Source organism: Arvicanthis niloticus, chromosome 12 (assembly GCF_011762505.2).
Source record: "Arvicanthis niloticus isolate mArvNil1 chromosome 12, mArvNil1.pat.X, whole genome shotgun sequence".
Classification (NCBI taxonomy): domain Eukaryota; kingdom Metazoa; phylum Chordata; class Mammalia; order Rodentia; family Muridae; genus Arvicanthis; species Arvicanthis niloticus.
The window spans coordinates 9,136,845-9,163,421 of record NC_047669.1 but is presented as its reverse complement, the minus strand read 5'-3'; the positions used below and the strand labels follow the sequence as shown (position 1 = coordinate 9,163,421).

The 26,577-nt window shown below is 42.2% G+C and overlaps 1 protein-coding gene across 2 annotated transcripts in view; it reads right to left on the bottom strand.

The window, feature by feature from the left end:
* Positions 1-4,675: 4,675 nt before the first annotated feature.
* Senp2 (SUMO specific peptidase 2) overlaps positions 4,676-26,577 on the bottom strand; it is a 35,481-nt gene continuing 13,579 nt past the window's right edge. Inside the window, exons 7-17 of one of the 2 annotated variants that reach the window (XM_034515050.2) lie at positions 25,719-25,819; positions 23,361-23,455; positions 22,797-22,848; positions 20,067-20,127; positions 18,123-18,299; positions 16,666-16,812; positions 14,586-14,789; positions 13,792-13,871; positions 8,659-8,743; positions 7,855-7,950; positions 4,676-5,924 (exon numbers count right to left, since the gene is read on the bottom strand). In XM_034515050.2, coding sequence (XP_034370941.1) covers positions 5,862-5,924; positions 7,855-7,950; positions 8,659-8,743; positions 13,792-13,871; positions 14,586-14,789; positions 16,666-16,812; positions 18,123-18,299; positions 20,067-20,127; positions 22,797-22,848; positions 23,361-23,455; positions 25,719-25,819 — 1,161 coding nt within the window. In that variant the 3' untranslated portion in view covers positions 4,676-5,861. The remainder of the gene's footprint in view (positions 5,925-7,854; positions 7,951-8,658; positions 8,744-13,791; positions 13,872-14,585; positions 14,790-16,665; positions 16,813-18,122; positions 18,300-20,066; positions 20,128-22,796; positions 22,849-23,360; positions 23,456-25,718; positions 25,820-26,577) is intronic. The other variant, XM_034515051.2, reaches the window with a different exon arrangement.

The window sequence follows — 26,577 nt, the reverse complement described above, 5'->3', positions numbered from 1 at the left end:
TCAAGTATTAAATGGCTGAAGTTACACCTCATGCCTTGGGTCTTCCTGTCATCTTTGTGCCAATGACATATTGCTTTGTTACTCTGTCTCTGTAATGTATCTTATGATCTGGAATTGTCATCCCTCTAGCACTGTTCTTTTTGCTCTTTTTGTCTGGGGTCTTTTGTGGATCCGTATGAGGACAGCTTTTTTCTATTTCTGTAAAGAATGGGATGGGGATTTTGACTGGGTTTGCATTGAACCTGTAAATGGCTTTTGGTAAAATGGTCATTTTACAATGTTAAATTCTACTAATCCATGAATATAGGGTATCTTTCCATTTTTCTAGTGTCTCCATGTCTTTCTTCAGAGGCTTAGAGTTTTTTTTATTTAGAGATCTTTCCCTTCTGCAGTGTCTTAGCTGGGGTTTCCATTGGTATGCAGAGATACCATGACCAGGGCAACTCTTTTTTGTTTGTTTTTGGAGACAGGGTTTCTCTGTGTAGCCCTAGCTGTCCTGGAACTCACTCTGTAGACCAGGCTGGCCTGGAACTCAGAAATCTGCCTGCCTCTGCCTCCCAAGTGCTGGGATTAAAGGTGTGCGCCACCAGTGCCCAGCAGGGCAACTCTTATAAGGACAACATTTCATTCGGGCTGGCTTACAGGTTCAGAGGTTCAGTGGGAAGTACAACAGCATGCAGGCAGATGTGCTGGAGCAGCTAAGAGCTTTACATCTTGAGCCACAGGCAGCAAGGAGATTGTGTCATTTGGAGTGGTGGGAGTATATATGAGACCTCACAGCCCACTCCCACAATGACACGTTTCCTCTAACAAGGCCACACCTACTCTCATTCCAGTGGTGGAATTGCTTCAAGGTTTTCTCCACTTGGGATGATGTTGGCTGTGGGTTACTTTTATTATACTGAGGTGTGTTCACTCTAGCCTTAGTCTCCAGTGCTTTTATCAAAGTATTTTTCTGCATCTATTGAGATGATCATGCAATTTTTGTCCATTTATGTGATTTAATGCATTTATCGACTTGTGTATGTTTAACTATCCCTGCTTTTCAGGGATAATTCCAACTTGGTGGATAATGTTTTTGATGAATATCTGTATTATGCTTGAAAGTATTTTTGAGTACATGCTCAGAAGGGATATTGGCCTATAGTTTTTTGTTCTGTCTTTACCTGCTTTGTGTATCAGAGTGATACTTGCTTCATGGAGCACCCCTCCCCTAGCCCACTCCCCTTTGAATGGTTTAAGGATTTTCTTTGAATGTCTAGAATTCTGCTGTGAATCTATCTGGTTCTGGCTGCTGCCTCTGCTTCTCCTCCTCCCCCTCCTCCTCTTCTCTTCCTCCTTTTTAAAAAAATAGCTGTTAGGCCTTTTATTACTATTTCAATTTCTTATGAGTTTGTCAATAGGTTTGTATATTTGAGGATTTAAATGCTATCAATTTTAAGTTTTGTTGCATGTGGCCAAATAGGATACAAGGAGTTATGCCAATCTTTATGAATTTGTGTCCCAGGATGTGGCCTGTTTTTAGAAAAGGTTCCACATGCTGTTGAGCAGAATGAGTATTCTTTGGTGTTTATGGATAGAATTTTCTATAGTATCCATTAAGTCCACTTGATGTATGGTGTTAATTAACTAGTATTTTTTTTTTGTTCAGATGACCTGTCTATTGGAGAAAGTGGGCTACTGAAATCAAGTATGAATGGGTCGATGTGGGAAGCTGGGGTGTACATACAGTGAGGTGTACAGGCAGTGCAAAAGGTCTTGTGGATGGATGAGTGCAAGTCTTAGTGGAAGTCTGAAGAGGCAAAGAGGTAGGACCTTGACTAGATCTGGCAGATTGCAAAACAAACATAAAAATAAAATTGGGGGTGCTATGGTGTACTCCCTAGGTGAGACCCTGTAAGATGTGGGAGGTTGGGGAATGGGGGTGGGGCTGTAGAGGTCTGGGAGTAGAGTGGGTGGCAGAGGTCACCAGAACTTATATCTTCTGTCAACATTTTATCTTCCTATTGTAAGTATATATTATTGATATTAAATTATAAAAAAGGCACCAGCTACTTAATGACTGCCATGTGTTTGACATGTGACATGTACATAGTGTGTGTGGGGGGGGACGGTAGAGCTTCTCTTTATATACTTGAAACACATGCTCCCCAAAATTCTATGTTGTTCTGGCAGTTTCCTGTAAACAGTTCCACAGGAGTCTGAGATAAGGACTCACTATCTACACTTAAAAAAATGCTAGGCTAGCCGGGAAGTGGTGGTGCATACCTTTAATCCCAGCACTTGGTAGGCAGAGGCAGGCGGATTTCTGAGTTTGAGGCCAGCCTGGTCTACAGAGTGAGTTCCAGGACAGCCAGGGCTACACAGAGAAACCCTGTCTCGAAAAACCAAAAAAGAAACAAAATTTAAAGCTGGACAGACCTGTATTGACTCAAGGCCAGGCCAGTCTCATTTACATGGTATAAGACAGGCAGGGCCCTCAATATTTTTATATTTTTAATTACATATGTATGTGGTTTTGTGCATGTGAGTGCAGGTACCCAAGGAGGCCAGAAGAGAGAGCATTGCATCTCCTGAGGCTAGAAGCAAGTGATCTTAACTACTGAGTCATCCCTCCAGCTGACCCCACCCTTGTGTGTTTGTCCTGAGTGTACACCACATGTGCGTGTCCAGAGTCAAAACAGAATGTGCTCTTAACTGCTGAGCTGTCTCTCCAGCCTAAAAAAGCAAACGTTTATTTCACAAAATAATGGCATATATCTGTGTTGTGTATTGGACATAGGATAGAATATGGTAATGTTCCAATAAAAAAAATCTAAAAACTACTTGAGATTTATTGGTAAGTAGTTAAAATTAACATTCCAACATACCCCAGATAGTTTGTGTATATTAAATAATTAAGAGCAGTAAATCAGCAAGCCAGCTGTATCTCCAACTTACAAATAAGTTCTAAAAACTTACTTGACATGAGGTTTTCTCAAAATTAGTTCACAAAGCTATTTAAATAATGTGGGTTGACTACAGTACTTTAAATTGTGCATTTGGAGTTTACTGTATCTTGGGAAGACCCCCCACACCCACACAAGATCCCAGCATCATGTACATCCTCTTAGTGAACGTGAACACCTAGTATCCCCAGGCAGTGCCCAAGCTGTATTCAGGACTTCAAAGAGAAGGAGCAGGGGTTCTAATAGCCTTAATTGGCTGGCCCAGGTAGAATATGTAATCTGTAGGGATGGCCATCAGAGGACTTTCTCTCTACCCAGCTCCAATACATGGTAAAGCAAAAGCATAAAGCACTCAGCTACAGAAAGAGATGTCACCAGCAGTGTGTATTTCTTAAATTTTTACTCATTTTTAGAGACTATGGGCTAAACAGAACGCAACGTTTCTTTCAGGTTCCAAAACTGGAATTTCACAAAAACATTACTGGCTTTAATTTTCCTGACTCACTAGTTACACCAAGAGCTGTTTATCAGTTATTTTTATTCTTCTCATACGCTGAATGTAACAATTCTGTTAATGCACACACTTGTTTGTACAGAGACATGAGTGCCTAAGAGCCGTGGCTTCTGGTACCTTAGCTTGGCTTCAGACACAGGTAAAGCAGTGCCGTTGAACTTAACATTCTGTACTTTGGTATTTTCTATGTTCTATAAAAATTACTGTATACCTATAGGAAGATGTGTGATGAGAAGCCGGAAGAGAGTAAAGTTATCCCCCATCACCCTTCCTGTTCCTCCCAGGAAGGGTCTAATGATCTTGCCTCTGTTCACTGGGAACTGGGATTACAGATGTGAGCAGGTGCCCAGCTTGCTTGTTACAGACAAACTGGGCTGAAACTAAAAGTCAATTCTGACCTCACCCCCGAACCATCTCTCCAGCTAGGCTGGAGAAGATGAAGCTTAAGAATACATGTCAAAAGCACACACCGGTGGCAAACTTGAGGACACCCTTCAAATGCCACATTAGTTACAGCATCACTCACCTGGGCAGAGAATAAATCACTATCCAAGCAGGGATGAGCCAACAGGAACAAACCTACCCAAGGCCCTTAAAATTCCTTTCAAATGTATTTACTTATTACTATTTTGGTCCATCGGTTAGTGTGTGCAAGTATGGAGGTCTGTCTTCGCCTTCCAGTGTGGGTACTGGGGGTCAAACTCAGGTCAGGTAGCCACTTGGATAGGCCTGGGTCATAAGTTCTCAGGTAACATTCTAGCACGAAGTTTTTAGTAGTGTAGACACGATCAACTTCTGGTCTCTTTCGGTTAGGCCAGCTGCCTGATCCTGGCATCACTGGCACAGCTCTTAGGGTCTAGGCTAAGGAAGGGGTCCTGTGAAGTCTGCCTTGGGAAGGGTACAACACAGTCTACCCCTGAGTTATTAGACCACATGCTCTCCAGTCTGGCTAGGCCACCTGGGCTCAGCCATTTCAGTCCATATCACAGGCCCAGCTTCTGTAACCAAGGCCACTTCAGGTCTCAGAGAAAATAGGCTAAAACAGGTTTCAATAGCTACAACCTGCAATCAGCTGCCCAGGCTTTCCACGAGCAGATGTGAATATTTATCTAACATGTGTATAGCTTATCTAATTTTCTCTCTCTCTCTTTTTGTACCAGAACAAGTTTGGAAGGTTGAAGCAGAGAAAAGAGGAAAAATTATCAGGATATAATTCTAGGTTCTGCCAGACAGTCTTTTATTACATCGTAAAAGCAACACTAGGCACTAGATCTTGCAAAATATGCTCTGACCAACTTTCTGAAATTAAAAATGCATAACCACATCTGTAAGATTTTTAATGAACAAAAAAGTTAAATACAAACTTTCATATGCAAAATAGATGACTGTAAACCCGGCAACCTCAGAGCCAAGTACTAAATCTCTCTGCAAAAGGCTCAGTGGGGCTGCACAGGGCATGCTGATGAGCCAAGAACTTAATTTCAGCTTTATATATATATATATATATTTTAAAAAAACTCTGAGGAAAAATAGGCTTAAATTGAGGAGCATCTTCTGAAATCAACGCTCAGACCGGCCCTTACCATGGTGAGGCTCACTCACCACACCTAGGACTTAACATTTATGGTCACAGTTACTTTGAATCCAGTTTCAAGAGGAAGCCAGGCTACTTCAGTTCTAGAAAAGAAAGTCTCTAAGATGAGCATTTTGAGGACGCACAGACTGCGTTCCTTGGCCACATTTCCATGAACTGTGCCCATTTCATAGCATCAGACTCTCTGAAGGGCATCCAGACCCCTACAGCAGAGCAGCGTCATGTCTTCAGGCATTTTCAAGCCTTAAAAGAGAGAACCTTAACTGTGTTGGTAGTTCCCACTCCAGCATCAGAGAAGCTAGTGAAGACTTCCTTCCTCCTCCTGCTGATATCTCTCTGCAGCAGGGAGCGCAGTTTGATTAACATTCTTTTCAGAAATAAATAGTCCAAACAAATTATTTATAGCTAATTATAAAAGAGCAGTGGGAAAGGGGCACTGCCCAGTGTTTGCAAATGAGTGAATACGTGTGAACACACAGAGAGAACAATTCATATAACAAATCCTGCATTTCCCACATTCATATGGAAATAACGCTTTAAAACAGAACACATTAATTAGCATTTGTTCTTATATGGGGTGAACAGTTCAGGGCTCTGAGCAGGCACAGCCTTACAAACAGGGTTGCAAGCAGCCCCTCCACACCTCTAGTAAGGGCCACTGAGGAGAGGCCTTCATGCACTCTTGAGAGCTCAGTACCTGTGAGAGAAGAGAAATGATCGGGGACTTTTTAACCCACAATGCATGAGGTATATGGAAACATCCATGAAAGAACCAGCAGCAGCTGGAAGACCAGGTGGGGCAGTGTCACAGCAACTGCTGGTGGAGGATTTCCCACACCATCTTCTTCCGGAAGAGAGGCATCTGGTGCTGAAAGGAACCACAACAGTGTTACACACTTCTGCACACAGCATGGCAGCCTTTAGGTGTCATAAATAAAACAATGCATGTCCTCTACATGAGCTTCACAGTTTACATCATACACACATTTCTAAAGCACAGTGGAATTTATTTCTAGTCAAGGAGGCCTTCTTGAATTCCTATCTTCTTGACTACATCTCTAGGGCTGGGATTATGGGTACGTGTCACTGTGTCTGACAAATGTTTTTTGTTTGCTTGAGAAGGATCTTGCTAAACAGCTTAAGCTGGCTGTGACCACAAGCTTCTAGTTCCCTAGTCTCCACAGTTCTGGGATAACAAGTGCCACACACCTAGTCTATATGCATATATTAGGGCATTAATTACTGTACACATGCTTACATGTACTTACATGCTAAGAAACCCAAAACTGGATACAGAGTCATATACTACAGGACAAGAGTAAAACATGCAGCAAATAGAAAGGTCCAAGCAGTGGTACAACAGGAAACTTTTCTATATTCTAAATGAACACCATTTAAAAAACAATTTGTTTTTATATTAAAAAGTGACCTTAGAGCAAGAGGGCACGGCTCAGTGGGAGAGGTCTTGCCTAGTATTTATGAGGCCCTGCTCTGAATTTAAATGACTTTTATTTAAAAGGTGAAAAACAAATCTACAATCTTATTTCTGTTCTACCATAATCAATTTTGCTCCATGTCACACACAGAAAAAGCAACTCCTGGCTATGTATTATATTAGCTGGCTGTGGTGGTACACACCTATAGTCCCAACACGTTAGAAAGCAGCTAAACTATCAAGATGGTGAGTCTGAGGCTCGTGTGCCTCCATAGTGTCCCTGTATCAGTATAATAACCCTGAGACTAGGGTAGGAAAGGGAGAGACGTAGTGCTTTCACGGAGACTCACTGGCCTGGTTTCAGAGTGACAAAATGCAAAACACCCCAAACCTTTGGTGACTCAGACACCCACCCCCACGCTTGATAAGATTTAAGTTCCAGCTGGACGGTGGGTGCCAATCCCAGCACTGGGAAGGCAGAGGTAGGCAGATCTCTGAGTCTCAGGACAGCCTTGGCTACAGAGAAACTTGTCTCAAAAAAATCAAAATTGAAGTTCCTATCTTTGCCCTATTCATGGTGCACTGCTATAAACAGGCGGACCTATCTCCATATTTTACATTTTTTTTTTTTTTAGACACAGACTCACTATGCAAACCAGGCTGAGTTTCACTATGAAACTCACAGACCCTCCTCCAATGTCTGCCTCCCTATTGCTGGGATTAGAGGTATGCACCCAGTAAAACAGGACATTTACTCCTAGTAAAACAGCTGAGACTAATCAGTAGCGAGTTCTTCCTTTGAGACTGGAAAGAGTAATTCACCAGTTTACTTCATGTTCCTCCAAAGCATTTAGTTCTACTATTCAACAAGCAGTTTATTTGGCAGTCAGAAGCTATCAAATATAGGTCTAGGAATGAGAAATCATTTTAATTGGAGCCAACTCTGGCTGTACAAAGAGTAGGTGCACTATCAAACAGAACTGTAAAAGTTTCTGATGTACTTTGCAGAAAGGAAAGACCATTCATTCCTGCTTCCATCTTGGACTCGGTGAGTCCTCACAGGCCCAGCTTCCCCCTGCTGTCATCTACTCTCACACACCTCTCTCTAGCTAAAAGTAACAGTAACACACATGAACCAATCAAAAATGGAGTTCAAGGACAAGCAAGTTATCCCACTGGTCATCAGAAGCAGGACAAGCCCGAGAACATGTGCTACAACAGAGCAGGCAGGACACTGCTTCTGGCTAGAACGGGCCTTACCCAAGGTTCTTAGCAGCAGTACCGTTCACTTGAAGAGCCTGAAGTGTACCGGGCACTGCCAAAGTGCAGTACTAATAGTGCACAGGCAGCAGCCTGGACTCACCTGAGTAAATGTGATAGGCTTGTCCCTAGAAATATAATCTGCATATTTACAAGTAAACATTCCACAGTCACTCCCATTCAACTGTTGAGGAATCTCCTAAAACCAAACAAACAGAAAAGAGGAAGAGGTAAAATATCATTACAGATATCCTGAGTCTCTTTCTAAACAGACTTTGGGAAGCAGCATAAAGGTCAATAAATCTGAGTGAGTTCCAGGACAGCCAAGGCTACACAGAGAAACCCTGTCTCGAAAAACAAAACAAAACAAAACAAAGCAAAACAAAACAAAAAAAAAGCAGCTATGAAACACAGGAATCTACTTCAATACTGCAGAAATTAATTACACATTCTTAAGAAGCAGGACAAGTGCCTGCTGCTAAGAATCCCTACAGTTTCAAGTGAGATGAGAAAACCAACTCAGAGGTTGTAATCAACTAAGATCATGCCTTGAGGGTTAGTCCTGCCCTTGAGGCAGAAACACAACTAGCAACATTAGAAGATAAACCTATATGGAATAAACTGTGTGCCCAGGCCTATAGTATCCCAGTCTTGGCTATCAGACATAAGGGATTATAGGAGAACAAGAATACGGGAAGGCCTGCTCCACTGCTCAGTCTCACACTGGATGACAACAGAGTCCCTCTGATTCTCAAATGCAGTTAGGAAAGGGAGCATGCCCACCACACATACATATACTGGGGTCTCACACACACGCCTAAAGTGTACTTTAGGAAAATGTGTGAAATAACAAAGAAAAAGGAAGGTGTCCAGGCCTGACGGTGGGAAACGGCAGAGCAACACTTACATGTGGCTTCATGCTGTAGTGGGTCCACTCTAAGAGATTGAGATCTGTATTTCTTTTGGTCTTGCTTTCATCCTGTAAATACTGACTAAAGAAAACAAGAACAAAAATGAGTGTATCAATGAAGGCCCAGGAGACCACCCGCTGTGATTAAACAGGACTTTGTGATATTTAGAAGGGATGTCAATCTCAAATCTGGATCTATTTGTCTTTTTAGAAATGTAACTTTTGCCAGGCACTGGTGGTGCATGCACGCCTTTAATCCCAGCACTTGGGAGGCAGAGGCAGGCAGACTTCTAAGTTCCAGGCCAGCCTGGTCTACAGAGTGAGCTCCAGGACAGCCAGGGCTACACAGAGAAACCCTGTCTCCGGGAGAAAAAAAAAAAAAAAAAAAAAAAAAAAAAAAAAAAAAAAAAAAAAAAAAAGAAAGAAAAGAAATGTAACTTTTACTTTTTAGGTTTTCTCTTCCTGATAGTAAAAAATATACATGTTAAAAGATATCATACTTGGGCTGAAGAAATGGCTCAGAGGTTAAGAGCACTGACTGCTCTTCCAGAGGTCCTGAGTTCAATTCCTAGCAACCACTTGGTGGCTCACACTATCTCTAATGGGATCTGATGTCCTCTTCTGGTGTGTCTGAAGAGAGCAATGGTGAATACATAAAATAAATCTTGAAAAAAAAAAAGATATCATATTTACTTTAAAAAAAAAAAAAAAAAGCCAAACCCTGATTGTAACAGACACTGGAAGTTTCTAGTTCTCTCTCCCATTTCTATGATACAATTAAGGAGCTCACCACTCATCCCAGGCTTTTCTAGCTACTCCATAGGAAGAAAGTGATAGTATTCTGTCTAAACTCTTGCTGCTCGTGTTGTTAACTCATGCTGTTATCTCTTTTGTAAACTTACAAGCTACAGGAAACCCACTCAGACAAACCTCTCATGGACCAAATAGATGCCATCCAGATAAGTACATGTGCCTAAAGTTCCCACTTACTACCTATTCCAAAGGGTGGGATGATCCCTCTGGGTTTCAAATGTACATCTTAGAAAAAACTTTCTTTCCCCCAAATATACTTAATCTTATTCCCTACATCTTGTCAAGTCCAGGCATATCCAGAACGGCTCCAGAGAAGCAACCTCCAGATGCCCCATCTCCTGTCACATACACAGCTGCTTCTACTGGACCTGTTCCTTCTGACCTATCCTCAGATGGCTCCATAGACCCTGGACAGCAGGAAACAGCCAACTCTCCTAAGACCGGACAAACATCCCCCATACCCATTCTTCTAGGGTCCCCCTAGAGACACATCACCCCCAATGCCAGCAGGAAGTAGCCAGATATCACAACGACCCTATTCCTACTTCACCATCACCTCTAATTTTTCTTTTTTAATTAAACCAAAATGGGGGAATGTTAGTATTCTGTCTAAACTCCACCTCCACAGTTACCTGGCAACTGCCAGGTAGGCCTGGCCCACTATAAAAGGAGCTGCCTGCCCCCTCCTCTCTCTCTCTCTTAATCTCTTACCCTCCTACCCTCTTGCCTCTCTGTCCCCCCCCTTCCTCTGTCTTCATGAGGTCATGGCCAGCCTACTTCTCTCCTCTTCCTCCTCCTCTTCCTTCTCCGCCTCCTTCTTCTTGCTCCTGCTCCTCCTCCGCCTCCTCCTCCGTCTTCTTCCTTCTTCTTCTTCTTCTTCTTCTTCTTCTTCTTCTTCTTCTTCTTCTTCTTCTTCTTCTTCTTCTTCTTCTTCTTCTTCTTCTTCTTCTTCTTCCTCTCTCTCTCTCTCTCTCTCTCTCTCTCTCTCTCTCTCTCTCTCTCTCTCTCTCTCTCTCTCTCTCTCTCTCTCCTACCCTCCTGGCTCCCCTCCCCATGCCCTCAATAAACTATTCTGTACTATACCAGTGTGTGACTGGTCCCTCACAGGAAGAGATGCTTCTACATGGGCCCGCTGAGACATCCCCTTCCCCTTACCTCTCCACACATCCACAGAACATACTCTCTTTATCTTTTTATAAACACTTCAGAAAGCAAAGGAAGAAACACTTCCAAGTCAAGGCAGATAAAGGCACGAGGTGGGTAGAGGGGAAATTAACTTCCCTGATAAATTTAAGCACAAGACAAAATACTTGCAAGTTGAAGTCAACACATCAAAAAACCATTCATGGTGACTAAGTTGTCCAGGCAACTTGATCAGAGATGCAGGAAAGGTTCAACATGTGTAACTCAATTAATGTTCTAAATTACATGAATGGACTCAAGGACAGAAATCTCATGGACATCTTTATAGATGCAAAAAATGACACTGACAAAACACAACACTACTTCATGTTAAAGGTTCTAAAGAAGCTTGGATTAGGGGGAAAATATTTATTTGCTTGTTTTTCAAGAAAAATTTAATTCTCCATTATGAGAACAAGTAAACTCTTAGTAAAGAATTTAATATCTTCTGACTATTAAATATTTCTTCTCTTAAACTTTTTGTCTAAGATAACCATAAAAAAGTTACACTAAAATATTTAAGAAAAAAATGAATTGTTAGCTTCTTTTTTTATTAGTTGAGAATTTTGTACATGTATTTTATTCATATTCATGTCTGCTCCCCAACTCCCCCCCCCTTCTCCCTACCCTCCCAACTTTGTATGTCTGCTCCCCAACCCCCCCCCTTCTCCCTACCCTCCCAACTTTGTATCTTCTTTTATTAAAATAAACAAAACCAGCTTTGTCCATTTTGCCACCAATAAACTTTTGGGTATGTGACCTTCTTCTGGTAAATGGTCCAGCCTGGGAAGAGGGAGCTGTATCTTTAAAAAAACTGAACTCTCACTAACAGTTTTTTATAAGATGAATGTAGCACATCTGTTAATCCTTACTAAAGGTAAAAGCAGAAGCTGCACTTGCTACAGTTGCCAAAGGTTTAAAAGAGTATCTTAGGATTATCACTGATGTGATGAAACACGATGACCAAAAGCAACCAACATGATGACCAAAAGCAACCGAGGGAAGAAAGGGTTTATCTGGCTTAAACTTCCATATCATAGTCCATCATTGAAAGAAGTCAGGACAGGAAATCAAGCAAGGCAGGAACCTGGAGGCAAGAGCTGATGCAGAGGCCAGGAAGGGTACTAATTACTGGCTTGCTTCCCGTGGCTTGCTTAGCCTGCTTCCTTATAGACCACAGGACCACACCACCAGGGATAGAAACTCTCACAATGACCTGGGCCCTCTCACATTAATCACTAAATAAGAAAATGACCTATAGTCTTGCCTACAGCCCCAAACCTATGGAACCATTTCCTTAATTTTGGTTCCTTCCTCTTAGATGACTTTAGCTTTGGCCAAGTTGACAAAACTATCCAGCATACTGACATTATTGATGTACTTTAAGTATACAAGCAATCAGCACAATGAAAAACTGGCTGTGCTTTAAAGGAAGGGTTCTAGCAATTAAGAGTCCTCCTTCTCTAAGGAGAGGACTCTTGTCTGTTGTTTCAATTACCTCAGTCCAAAATATGAAGCAGAAAGTTCTAGGAATAATCATTTCATAATTTTTAAACTGTACACAGTTCTAAGCATGAGAATCTAAAACTGCTTGCTTTATGCAGAACATTCACAATATACACCCATGAACTTCAAAAAATGTCACAGCATGACACGGGGACATGTGACTAAGATGGCAGCCACAAAGCTATGGCGAGAGTAGAAGGTTCTAATGTGCAATAGCCAGAATCAAATGTATGATGACAGGTGAATGAATGAGGCAGCAGTGGCTGCTTCACCGTAGCCTTGCTTCTCAACACACAGCACGTGTCCTCTGCACTGTGAGTGCCCACCCATCACCCACCAATGCTACCGAATCACCTCACCACAGACTGAACACTACTGCACATTATGAACCACAGAACTATACAGTTTTCTGCTCCATAGAACGAATTTGTCGCCAGGCAGTGGTGGCGCACGCCTTTAATCCCAGCACTTGGGAGACAGAGGCAGGCAGATTTCTGAGTTTGAGGCCAACCTGGTCTACAAAGTGAGTTCCAGGACAGCCAGGGTTACAGAGAGAAACCTGTCTCGAAAACCAAAAACAAAACAAAAAAAAGAAACAAATTTGACTAATTAGAGAAAACAAACTTTTACTATTTTCCTTAGCATGAAAGTATCAAATGAACATATCTCTAGGTTATAGTTCTAGATTGTGTTGTCAAAATGTCTGATTTTAATCATTGCAGTTTGGAGCTGGTGTGGTGGTGCACACCTTTGATCCCAGCACAAGGGAGTCAGAGGCGGGTGGATCTCTGTGAGTTTGAGGCCAGCCTTGTCTACACAGCAAGTCCGGACAGCCAGGGCTTGGGCTCTGTTACACAAAGAATCCTGTCTCAAGAAAACAAAAAATAAAACAACTAAATTGCTGTTTGGGGTCAGCAAGATGGTTCAGCTGGTGAAGGTGCTTCTGCCAACCCTGACCACTTAAGTTCAATTCCCAGGACCCAGCTTTCATTAGACAATGCTTATTTTATGTGCTTATGTACATAGGGAGACACAAAAGTTTTTCAGGTGAAAAGGGGAGACGCCCTGCTCTAGACCACCCATCTATACTTGCTTGCCCTCCTGAGTGTCAGACCCACTATCATGACAGCAGAACACTATGACCAAGTAACAATAATGGCCCCAAAAGGCAAAAATAACAATGCAAAGGAGAGTCTGGACACACATAAGACAGACAGTACCTTCATGCTTTGGGATAAAGCACAGTCCACACAGATTGGTTGTAGACACTATTGTGGAATACATACTTCACATAATGAGGACTATTGTATTTGGAATATTTGCCTGCACAAACCACACACTTAAAAAAAATGTCCCTGAGTTTTATGAAATGGGCCCCACTATCAGAAAACACCGGCATGAGTTGCCATCAGGATTACAGGCCAAGACTCCTGGGCTAATCATTTTTCAGGACACTCAGAATACCAATTCCAAGGAAATCAAATTTCAACCATGATTCTAGAGGATGTGCCTTATCCTGAAACACCTGCAGATTTGCTTTCCATGATCCATAAACACAATTCCATAAATACAAGAGATTATCCAATAGAGGAATAACAGAACAGAGTGAGATTTTCAGACATTACTTACAGAAGAATCTCACAGATCCTGTGGCCTTTCTGTCCCATAGAATCTAGATATTTAAGACACTTTTTTCTCAGGTCCATCACCTATAATGAGAAAAGGCAAAGCCCTTAGACAGACATCTGTTTTATTGCACTGAGACACAGTCTTACTATGCAGCCCAGCCTGGCCTTGAATCCCAGGTCTTCCTTTCTGCCTCCTAAGTACTGGGTCCTAAGTACATGGTATGCCGTGTCCTACCATACCATGCTAGAAACACTGCAAACATTAATAGCAGCAAGATTTTATTTCTAAAGACAAAAGCATCTTTAAATGTTTAACACATGTAGTAATACATGAAACAGACTTAGAAACTTTAGCTGTGATAAAATATCACAGATGATGTGAGATTAATAGAGTAAGTTCTAATTTCTATACAAAGGCCTAGAAATTTCTCACCAAGTATTAGTACTCTCCTCCCTGCCCTTTTCCAGACAAAAACAAAAGCTCCTCCTCAAAGCATGCCTTGTAGCCTTTGAAGCTGAGCACAGCAGCACACTCAGAGAGGACTTTGCAGAGCTTGCCTTTCACTCACTGCAAGTGAGAGCAGCCTTTGCTATAGAGGAAAACTGTCTACACTAGGGTACAATTGCAGGAGAATCCCTTCTTAGCATGCATAAAGATTGGGGATTGATCCCCAGAATAATAAAGGAGAGAAGGAAAGAGCTGGGGACAGAGGAAAGGGGGAGAGAAGGGGAAGGAGAAAAGAAGAGGAGGAGGAGTCTACATCCAAACTCCAACGGTGAATCCTCTTAACTCACCACCAGGCTCCAATGTACCTTCCGATGAATAGGTACCAGAACAAGCTCTTGTTCGAAGAGATTCACCCCTTTGGTCCATCTTTTCACTGCTTGGTAACCTCCAGACTTTAACTTAGGATAGAAGAATGTACTGAATGCGTGAAGTGCTGGATAGCCTTGCTTTTTACTCCTTTCCACTAAAAGATTCATATAAAAATTAATGACCTGTAAAATAACAAAAGGCTATAATGTGGAATATGACAAATACATTACAAAATTAAATTCCTATATGAATCAGAAAGTGAGATGCTTAGAGAAAAAGCAGTTCATGCAAGAAGTCAGAAACAACTGTTCAGTACAAATGAGCCAGGCAAAGAAGGATGACGGGCCATGAACTGAACTCCTCAGCAGCATGCAAGACCCTGGATTCAATTCCCAATACCGGGCCACCTCCCTAATAGAACCCAGCAAGTCATGTGACTAAACTTTTGAAGCACATGAATGACATTTCCATGCAGTAATGAAAGGCCATATGCAAGTGTTGTGCAGAAAAATGCACTGTTAACTATAGGACGACATCCAAAGTATACCTCAAGTTGGACACACTTCCCAGAAGGAGAAATGCCAAAATATTTATGGAACTTTTGAGCAATAATTTCTTCAAAAATTTTCAAATATAAAGTGTTTTTCAAAAGCTTTATAATAAGCATATTTACACTTATATTTACAAATGACAGTGTTTTCATGTAACTAGGCTTGTGACATAGGGACAGGGGGCAAATGGGAGAAAATTCAAAGACAGAAGAGTTGGTTAAAGAGCCAACTGAAACAGTGGTAGTAACTAAGCCAGCTTTTGTAGATATGTATGATACAAATAACAAATAGAGTGACAATTTATAGTTATCTCTTGCTATGGCTTAAACACAGACATCAATCAAAAACTCTAAAATTAATTTTTTTTTTTTTTTTTGGTTTTTCGAGACAGGGTTTCTCTGTATAGCCCTGGCTGTCCTGGAACTCACTCTATAGACCAGGCTGGCCTCGAACTCAGAAATCCGCCTGCCTCTGCCTCCCAAGTGCTGGGATTAAAGGCGTGCGCCACCACCGCCCGGCCTAAAATTTATTTTTAATTATGTGTATATATGTAAGCTTATGCACATGAGTACAGGTTCGTGAGGAGGCACAGAGATGGGAAGCAAACAAGGATCCTGTTTAACTGCAGCAGCATCTTTTGTCCTTGCTCTAAGACCCTTCCTTATAAAGGATCTACTACTCAGCATGACAACAGTAGGCAATGGCCCTCATGAGCACCCCACCCCACAGATGAGGACAGCACTAAGAGAAGCTGAAGGAGAGAAGGTGGCTCCCACGATCCCTTTCCCTTCCTGCGTGAGGGCTCAACACCACTTTCCATCACTGTACCAACAGAAGACAGGGAAGCTATAGGCACTGATATCAGGCTCTGTAGCCTCTGTAGTCGGTTGGGGGCTAGGGAGTGTCTCACTATGTGTCCCTGGCTGGCCTGGAATTCAGTATGGACTATGAACAGAGATCTGCCTGCCTTGGCCTCCTGAGTTCTCTTGGTATTTTTAAAGCATATGCCATCATACCCATCACAATGCATTTTTAATGCTATGCTTTGCTTTAAAAATTACTAGTCAGGGGATGCACAACCCATAGGGACAGTGCTTGCACAAGGTATTTGGTTCAATTTATAGTATGGAACAACAAAACAAACAAACAGCACCTGGGGTAGTGGGAAAGCCTGTTACTCAGGAGGATGAGGTGAGTGAGGCAGGAGGATCACAACAGGGGTCAGGGTCCGTCTTAGCTATGTAAGATAGGCCAGCCTGGACAAGTTAGTGGAAACTTGTCTCAAAATAAAAAGCTTAAAGGAAAAAAAAAAAAAAAAAGGGTGAGGACATAGATAGCTCAGAACAGAGAGAGCACTTGCTTGTTGAACATGGGAGACCCTTGGTCCATTCCCCAGCAAAACAGAACTGAAGTTGCTTTCCCATCCCCTTCCCACCAGGCAGAGGCCACTGATTACAGACAGAGACACTAAGCAGAGTGACAGGCAGAGCAGAAAAGGAAGACTGACCTCATCATTGAGCCAGTGATAGTTCTTTAAGGTCTGGATATCTCCTCGGGTGATTCGCAACTTGAAAGCGCTGCTCAAAATCTCATCTGGCGGGCCATGGCCCAGGGCATTACTGATTTCCTTTTCCATGTCCTGAATTAGACGATGCTATATTAGCACAGAACCACTATCAGGTATGGAAAGACTCAGGCTGAAAAAGCCTTTTATCTCAGCAACACCTGATAATCTTTGAAAAAAAAAAAAACAAACAAAAAAAACAAAACCCTATTCTAGACATCTACGAAACTTCAGTGTAAAAATATTCAAATTTACAACTGTAAAACAATCTTAATTGTTGGATGGTGGTGGCACATGCCTTTGATCCCAGCACTTGGGAGCCAGAGGCAGGCGGATCTCTTGAGTTCAAGGCCAGCCTGGTCTTTAGTGAATTCCAGAACAGCCAGGGTGATACAAGAAACCCTGTCTCAAAAAACTAAAATGAGAACAAAAACGAAAACCAAACCAGTCTTAATAATGGCTATCTCCTTGAATTATTTTAAAGATTTATGTGGCTAAATGTCTATTTAGCTTATGAACCCAATCACAATTATTTCCATTATTGTTTTTCTCCTTTGCACACAATTTTGTTATTTTATGGCTTGATCTCTCTACCTGACACGGTTAGCTTTTGTGTTCATCTCGACAGGACCCAGAATTACAAGAATTACAAGTAGGGATTATCTAATCTGGTTGCCCTGTAGATACACCTATGGAGTTTGTTTTAATTAACTAACTGATGTAGGGGGACCCAGCAGAGTCTGAGTCTGAGCAAGTAAGCAGTCGTGCACCCCTGCATGGATGTGATGTGCCCAGCTGGAACATAGGAATTTACCGGGAAATGTGAGCTGCAGGAAGCTCTTTCCCCTACGACACTTTGTGTCAGGCCATGCTATCATGACAGGACAAAGGAAGCTTCAAGAACTGCATGTGCAGTGCACTGTACGCAATCGAGACGTCTCTGCTGAGTGAGAACCCTCCACACACACCAGGATAACAGGGTTCTTGACTCAGTATGAAGAATCCCTTTTAAAATAAGAATTTTAACTTCTATGAGGCTCACGGCAAGAGGATCTCATGAATGCCAGCCAACCTGGGCTAAGTAACCATATGTCCAGTTTCAAAAACAGAAAGAAAAAAAAAAAAAAAAAAAAAGAAGAAAAACCAAAATCAACCAACCAAACAACCACCAAAAAACCAGCCAAAACCAATTGTGCTTGAGGCATCAGGCTACCCTCACACAGACCTGAATGACCAATACAGACAATATAAGCAGACCTGGAGGTTTTGCTTTGTGTTTTTTAAACTTAATATATTCCTTATCTGGAGAAATTTCCCAAAACAAAGCTGCACTTACGTTTAGAAGAGCTGTGGCTAGTCTGAAATAGCTAGCTAATTCCGACCCACACAAAGAACTGTACCTCTGTAAGTTCAAAGAGATCTTCTGTTCTTCTGTCCTTCTCTTTGCTTGGGAAGTTCTTCTCCTTTGCCTCAAGCACTGATATTTTCCTTCTGAGTAAGCCATTGCTTCCACTGCCCAGGCGAAGCCGGGCAGACACTTCTTCTGACAGATCAGGCTCCATTTGGTGTCCTCTTGTCTGACCAAAAGAATTTCAACATTGACAATGCTTGATTTTGTACATATAATACAACAGTTCATACAGAATATAAAACACTGTAAGGATATGGAAGAAGCTAACTAACTGTTCTCTAGTTTTAACTCCACCATGGAATTCCACATCGAGTGGTGAATACGTGCATAAAGATATACTGAACAGTCAAAGATCCCATGTGACACACCATGGCTTCCATTCCAAGTAGCTTCTCTGCTGCACAGCCCACTGACATGCAGAGACTTTGGGTCCAGTCAGTTTTGGTGTGTAATTTTTTTAATAAGGTTTATACATTTTTTTTTAAAAAAAATGTACAAATCTGGCATTAACTTGAAGAGAGACAATGACTATGAGATTTAGCAGCTGTCCTGATGGTGAGACAGCCTCAGCCTGCCTGCCCTGGTAAAGGTGACTGTAAGCTTCAGAGTTAAACACAGGCCCACATATCAGGGCATAGCAGTTACTAACAGAAACAGCATTCCTCTGGAACTAGGAAGAAACCATTTTCAGTTCCTATCCCATTCTAAAATGTAGTTAAAACATGTTTGTAAAGTTTAGAAAGGTACAAGGCATGGTATACAGAACATCACACAGAGGAGTCTACTTCTTAGTCAAAGTTATCCTGTGTTAGTTAAAGCTGCTTTTATTTATTTATTTATTCCTTCTTCTATATAGGGGTTGGAGCCTACGACCTTTAACATGCTAGACAAACACTCTAGCACCGAACTACAGTCCTATTTCATGTGCATAATGTAGAAAACAAAGTGCTATAGGGAATGCACTGAACAGGAAGTTATCACCAATGGCCACTGATTAAATCGTGCATCCATAGTGAACGCCTCTACAAGGACTGGAGCTCGGTGGTAAAGCACTTGCTTGCAGATACGAAGCTGACACCTTACAAGTTTGTTAGGAAATGTATTTAGAAACAGAACTTTGGAGTAGAGCTACAGAGTCTCAAGATACCAGTGAGCTTCCTTCATTCTTTCTGACTGCATGGTAGTTCCCACCCGCTCTCTCCTCATTTTATAAAAAGACTAGCTCTCACTCTGCTGTAAGATGACTACAAATGTAAAAGCTTCTTCCATGAAATCTAGACTGGCTTAACTGTCTAGACTTGGTCCTCCCTGAGAGCTAACATTATGAGCATTCTGTTTTGACTAAAAGGGCGATAAATGATAATTAAACACAAAAGAGTCCATCTGGAATCACTGGAAACAGAGAACATTAGGTAAATGGATGTTTTAAGACCTTTGTAATTCTATGCATAAAGTTTCAGTTGCATTTAATTAAGAAATATATTTCTGTGTGGGGTGTGGTGGTGCACACCTGTAATCCCAGAAAAGGGTTAATTAATTAATCAGGAGGCTGAGGCAGGTGGATCTCCACAAGTTTGAGGCCAGTCTGGTCTATATAGCAAGGCTGAATAGTAAGATCATGGGAGTGGGGATTGAGATGGATTGAGATTGATTTCTGCCAGATATTAAATGTTTAACAAAATAAATTTTACTTATAAAAACCTGAACATGCCTACAGAGATAGTGAAACAGTAATTCCAATACTTACATTAAAAGTAGACTGGGTAGTGGTAGCACACACCTTTAGTCTCAGTACTTGGGAGGTAGATGTCTATAAATGAGGCCTACAGAGCTAGTTCTAGGACAGCCAGAGCTACTTCCTTGTTTCCTATGGCATCAAAATGTCAGTCCAGTGACAAGACAAATCTACCATTTACCAAGGGCTTCTACTTACACCTTCCTTTTCAAATCGGAGTCCCACCACCTTCTCTGTATCAGCTTTTCCTTTTGAATACCTGGGGAGGAAAGCATTACAGATTTACAGAGTTCTGCTGTTTAATGTGGTACAAATTAGTTTCATAAGTAAAATTTATTAAACTGATGACAGTGGTGCACATCTGTAATCCCAGAACCCAGGGAAGCAGAGGCAGGAAGACCAGTAGCTCAAGGCTACATAATGAGTTTGAGACTAGCCTGGGCTACATGAAACTTTCTGAACCTTTCTTTTTTTAAATTTTAAAATTAGGATTTATTAATCTCTAAAGAAAAGTGGCCTTGAGAGTGCCCTGTCTCTGCTTCCTGGTCTGCCATAAACAAACTATGTCATTCTAATGCTTTCCTCAGCATGACAGAGAGACTTCTATGAGCTAAAAGAAACCCTTCCTCCCTTACATCGTTTGTGTCAGGCATTTTAGGAGCAACAGAGCGAAACTAACATGAACAACAAATGCTAGAAAAGTGGGGTTACTGCTGTGACCAGCCTCTCTGTGGCTCTTAAAACTTTGGAACTAGTCTGAGGAAGAATATGGGGAAAAACAGATCTAGGTTAAAAAGAGATACTCTAGAATGCTGTAATGGGAGAGCTCCCATTGAGATCCTGACAGGTGCTGAGAAGACCAGAATGTGAGGAGAAATGCAGTCACTAGACAGTACTTGTTAGGTTCAGACAGGGCAATGATACTATTAAGTAAAAATGGCTCCATTTTCTCTGCAACCTGAAATGTTATCTGCGGGCATCTTAAAAGCTGCAGGAAGAGGTGGTCCATGCCTGTAAACTCTGCACTCAGTGGGCAGAAGAGAAGGGTCAGGAGTTGAGTTCAGCCTGTCTCAAAATACAGGGAAAGGGGGGCTGAGCGGTGGATGAGTCCTTAAGTTACCGAGTTTGATCCAGTATCCATGTAAAAGCTGTGTGCAACAGCACATGTGTATACTGCGGGCTGAGGCTTGCTGGCCAGTCAGTTTACCCAAATCAATTCCAGGTTCAGTCTCCGAGGAAGACATCTACTGTCTCTACCTTTGACTTCCACATGCATACACACATATCCTCCCACCCCTGCCCATTCCCTTAAAAAAAGAGGTGGGGAAGCAGTAACTAACTGAAGTGATAAAGGAACTTGAAAGGCCGTTTAGCCAAGCGTACAAGAAGACTTGGAAGGAAAATGCAGAGCAAAGGAATTTGAAACCAACACACTGAAAGCAATGGACAAAGTGATACAATTATTAACAACGACTAGCACTGCTAGGGCTCACCCCAGCACCCTGACTGAAGAAACCCTTAGGTATTCTTTCCTAGAGTAAGGAACTGGCCACAGGCTTCAGAGCATAAAACTGCCAACTCACTATTGCATTACTGTTTCCAGAGCCCGTTGTTCATGTGTTTGCCTGTAACCTACACTTATTTGAGGGGCAGCAAATGTTCTGTGATACACAAGCATAAATCAGAGGGCAACCTCAGGAAGTTGGTTATCTCTATCATGCAAGTTCTGGGAATCAAACTCAGGTCTTCAAACTTGGTGGCAAGCATCTGAGCCATCTTGCCAGCCCTGTAAATTCCTCTTAAAAAGAGCCTCAAGAACAAAGGTACCCTCCTGACAGAAAGCTGCCTATGGGTAGGCTATCAACCTAAACCCTCAGAGGCCACAGCTTTTGTCAAGCTGGTAAGTGACCTCGGTTTTGTTCATGTGGGACTGTTTTAGCAGGTATACAATATGTAGGAGTTAAAGGGTCATGGAGGTGTTCACCTGATTTCCAAGGGCCTGGAGACCAGGCAATGTGTAACAGGGTCAGCCTCCCTGTGGGGAGGTTGGGAGGGCAGCAGTAAAGCCTCAGTGTCAATGCAGACTCTGGGGAGTTGGAGGAAAGCCATGCATAACACGCACTTGTGAGTGTCCACAGAACCTTAAATGCAAGCAAGGCCAAGGGTGGCCAAGCTCACAACCTGCTACCTCAGATCTTAAAATTTCCCACACGCGTTGTTCTCTGCTGAGCTGTGATCTTGCTTTGGTCTCATTGTTCCTTTCTCACTGCCCCATTAGCCACTCTGGGGATGGACTATTTACCCTGTGCCAGCATAAAACACAAGTGCATCATCTGCATTTATATGGGGTTTCAGAGCTAACTGTTGCATCAAGTCTCTGACAAGTCTTTTTGAAGAGTACTTGTTACTCTGCAAAGTTCCCAGCATCCACATGATGGCTCACAACCTTCTGTAGCTCTAGTTCCAGTTCTAGGGGATCTGATGTCTTCTCTGGACTCTGTGGACACCAAGCATACAAATGCTTATAGCTTCATTCACAACTTCTTTACCCATGTGGTTTCCTTAACAAACACAGTCAGATGGACCAGATCTGGACTCTTGGTCACAGCTGGCAAGTCTGCAATAAAGTAATAACCTCCCAAAACCCCAAGGAAAGCAGACTGGCCTTTACCATTCCTATGTTCAAGACAGTGGCCACTGGAAACCCAAACATACTCATTAGAAGCACCCACTTGCCCAAGCCCTGATGGCTGAGGGATAAGGAGCAGCTTGGAAGGGTCTGACTTAAGAACTATTCACCTACTCCTGAGTGCTGACTAGCTACCAGACCAAGGAAATTCACAGTTCCTCATGGTTATTCATAATGTAATTTGCAAAGTGAGGAAACTTAATTCTAAACAAAATCTTAGAGTTAAACGAGCCATGTACCTCTTTTCACTTCTCATTGAACAGAGAGGTCCTCTTGTTTCAACAACTCTATCTGTGGGGATGGAAAGAAAAGATCCTTTACTAACCAATCATAGGTTTGAATTTCAACCCACAGATTCCAAGTACCAGCATATTTGTTTGCATCGATGCTAATGTAAGTTAAAACGCTACTGGCTGCCTCACATGCAAGCACCTAAAATACATGTAATTTTTTCTTCTTTAAATCCTGAGCACAACTGATAGCAGTTCATTTAATAAGGTAAAGTCATCAGTGAACAGTTATTGGAGAAATATAAGGAAGGTGTAAGGAAGTTAGTTCCTTACAAAAAGTAAGGAAGTAAATTAGATTTAGTTTCACAAAATATACTACTATACAGGCATTTCAACAATCAACTTAATCTTAAAACAATTTCCTTTTAAAAATAAAACTTCAGGTACTAAATAAGTACTAGCCAGTGTCTTGAAGGCTGACACTACTTTATGGCCTGGTATACCATATCTCAGTAGCGTGCTCTCACATGAACTACAGGCAGTGACTTAGAAAGAACTAAATCTGGAACTCACACTGTTTTGGAACAAAGTGGGTTGTTCTGACTCCATGGTTCTGCTCTTCCACCCAGCCTTTGGTCTTTAATGTGTCCATCTGAATTCTCTGAGAACTTAGAAAGACAAAAGTGAAGAAGATCAGATCAGATACAAGGGGAAGAAAGACCTCAGAGTGTAAGCACTATCACTCCAACCCACAACAGAACAACAGAACTATAATACTGTAATGGCTAAAGTTACAATTCTCAGAGAATTCATTCTTTCTGCATTCAATAGGCTAGACAATCCTGTGACTCAACTTGCTAGTTCCATACTTTATGGAACTCTGTGTATTTGCAATCACTTACTAAGTTACCAGATGAGCTGACACCCTGGACTTGCATGTCCCTGCCCAACTCTCCAAATAAGACAGCACTTCCTTTCCTACCTCACTCATCTGCTCAAATTGCTTGTACTTAATTAACAAGCCATGTCAGAAGCAAAGACCTTATGACTTAATTTTAATCTTGTTTCTTTCTTTTTTTTTATTGGATATTTTATTTACATTTCAGATGCCATCCCCTTTACCCATTTCCCCTCCCTAGAAAACCCCTATCCCATGCCCCCATTTCCTTTTTGCTTTTATACAATTTTTTAAAAATGTTAATCAAAGGCTTTATAAGTTTGGTGATGCTCAATCAGAAGTGTAACCCAATACCCAACCTAGATATATCAACTATCTTTGACTGGTGGAGACACGTGAACATTTAATCTTGCTTCTAAGTAGAGGATGCTGAAGTGCAATCAACAGATGCTTCGGAGAGAGGGAGAGAGAGGTAGAGAGGGAGAGGGAGAGGGGGAGAGGGGGAGAGGGGGAGGGGGGAGAAGGAGAGAGGGAGAGGGGGAGAGGGAGAGAGAAAGAGAGGGAGGAGAGGGAGGGGAGAGGGAGAGAGAGTGTGTATGTGTGAAGGAAAATGAAGTATAAAGATACTGTGACAGGGTAAAGAAGGAAGAGAGAAAGGGAAGGGAAAGCTGAGCAGAAAGGAGGAGCCAGGACAAAAGCAGACAGACAGATCTTGTGGGAAGTATTTGTGTTGATGAGACTGGGAGGGGATTTCCTTTCTCTACATGAGTAAGAGTTCATTTGAGTTGGATGTGGTATCAAATGAATATAATCCCAGCAAGAGGGAAGTGGAAGCAGAATTATAAATTCCAAGCTAGCCTATGCTAGATAGTGAGAGCCTGCCTTGAAAACAAAACAAAACATCAAAACAAACAAATAAACCCAGCCAGGCACTTGTGGGTTTAGTTCTACCTTCAATTCCAGGAATATTCAGGGGCAGAGGCAGGCAGATCTCTGTGAGTTTGAGGCCAGTCTGTCTACAGAATGAGCTCCAGGATAAGACTACACACAGAGAAACTCTGTCTCAAAATACAAAAAACAAACAAACAAACAAACAAAATCAAAAACAAAAAAGAAAGAAAAGAAAAAAAATGAATGTGGGCAAAGGACTCTAAAACTAACAGAAAATTTCATTCTGTAAGCACTGCATACAGTGTCAGGTGTTCTGTAAGCACTGCACACAGTGTCAGGCGTTCTGTAAGCACTGCACACAGTGTCAGGCGTTCTGTAAGCACTGCACACAGTGTCAGGCATTCTGTAAGCACTGCACACAGTGTCAGGTGTTCTGTAAGCACTGCACACAGTGTCAGGTGTTCTGTAAGCACTGCACACAGTGTCAGGTGTTCTGTAAGCACTGCACACAGTGTCAGGCGTTCTGTAAGCACTGCACACAGTGTCAGGCGTTCTGTAAGCACTGCACAGTGTCAGGCGTTCTGTAAGCACTGCACAGTGTCAGGCGTTCTGTAAGCACTGCACACAGTGTCAGGTGTTCTGTAAGCACTGCACACAGTGTCAGGTGTTCTGTAAGCACTGTGTACAGTGTTACAGTGTCAGGTGTTCTGTAAGCACTGTGTACAGTGTGAGACATTCTGTAAGCACTGCACACAGTGTCAGGCGTTCTGTAAGCACTGTGTATAGTGTGAGACATTCTGTAAGCACTGTGTACAGTGTGAGACATTCTGTAAGCACTGCACACAGTGTCAGGCGTTCTGTAAGCACTGTGTACAGTGTGAGACATTCTGTAAGCACTGCACACAGTGTCAGGCATTCTGTAAGCACTGTGTACAGTGTGAGACATTCTGTAAGCACTGCACACAGTGTCAGACATTCTGTAAGCACTGTGTACAGTGTGAGACATTCTGTAAGCACTGCATACAGTGTCTGATAAACTACACAGCAGTTCTCTTCACATCACCACCTCTCTAAAACCAAGATATTTGGATCGGAACTAAGGAGAGAGTCTAGCAAAGTAATTTCTCATCAGCTCCTCTTACCTGTGGTGTGAAACTGCAGGAGGGAAAGTGCTCCCATGAGCACCTTCTTTAAGACGCTCCAATAACTTTCGGTATTTTTCTCTTTCATCCTTTTGCACACCCTGAATAAAAAATTATACGTAGTAAATAGTAGCACATGAAGCCTAGCCTCAGCTCTAAGCAGACAGTGGCCAGGGAGATGCCGCCTACAGAGGTACGTTACTTGGAGCACACTGTTCTCAGAGCTGTTTTAATCAAATACTGGCTTTCTTCTACTTTACGAATCCCGAACCCTGACCTCTTCAGAAAAATGCGTCAGCAGCCTGGAGCTCTCCCTTTAGGTAGGCCACTTGCTTTCCACCCTGCTGCACTCTTTACATGTGAGACCTGCAGTTCTCAATCTGTGCTTCTAGACCCCTTTGGGAGTTAAATGACCCTTTCACAGGGTCCCCTAAGATCATTAGAGAACACAGATATTTACTTTACGATTCATTACAGCAGCAAAATGACAGTTATGAAGTAGCAACAATGAAAATAATTTTATAGTTGGGGGTCACCACAGCATGAGGAACTGTATTAAAGGGTTGCAGCATTGGGAAGGTTAAGAATCAGTGTGCTAGATTGTGAGGGCATTTGCATCTTTGACAGAACTATGCTGAAGAAAACTGAGTTGATCAGAAAATACCAACAGAAATAATCCACTTTATAGCAAGAAATCTGCACCTTCCTGACTGGAACTGGTCTCCCCAGGCCCCAGCAGCCTTGTATGCACACTGCTCTGCACTGGTGCAGCTCTGTGTTATACGGTCAGCCTTCAGCAGCTCATCCAGCTCACTCGCCTGGCCCTTCCTGACCAGAAAACTCCTGTGATTCTTCTCTC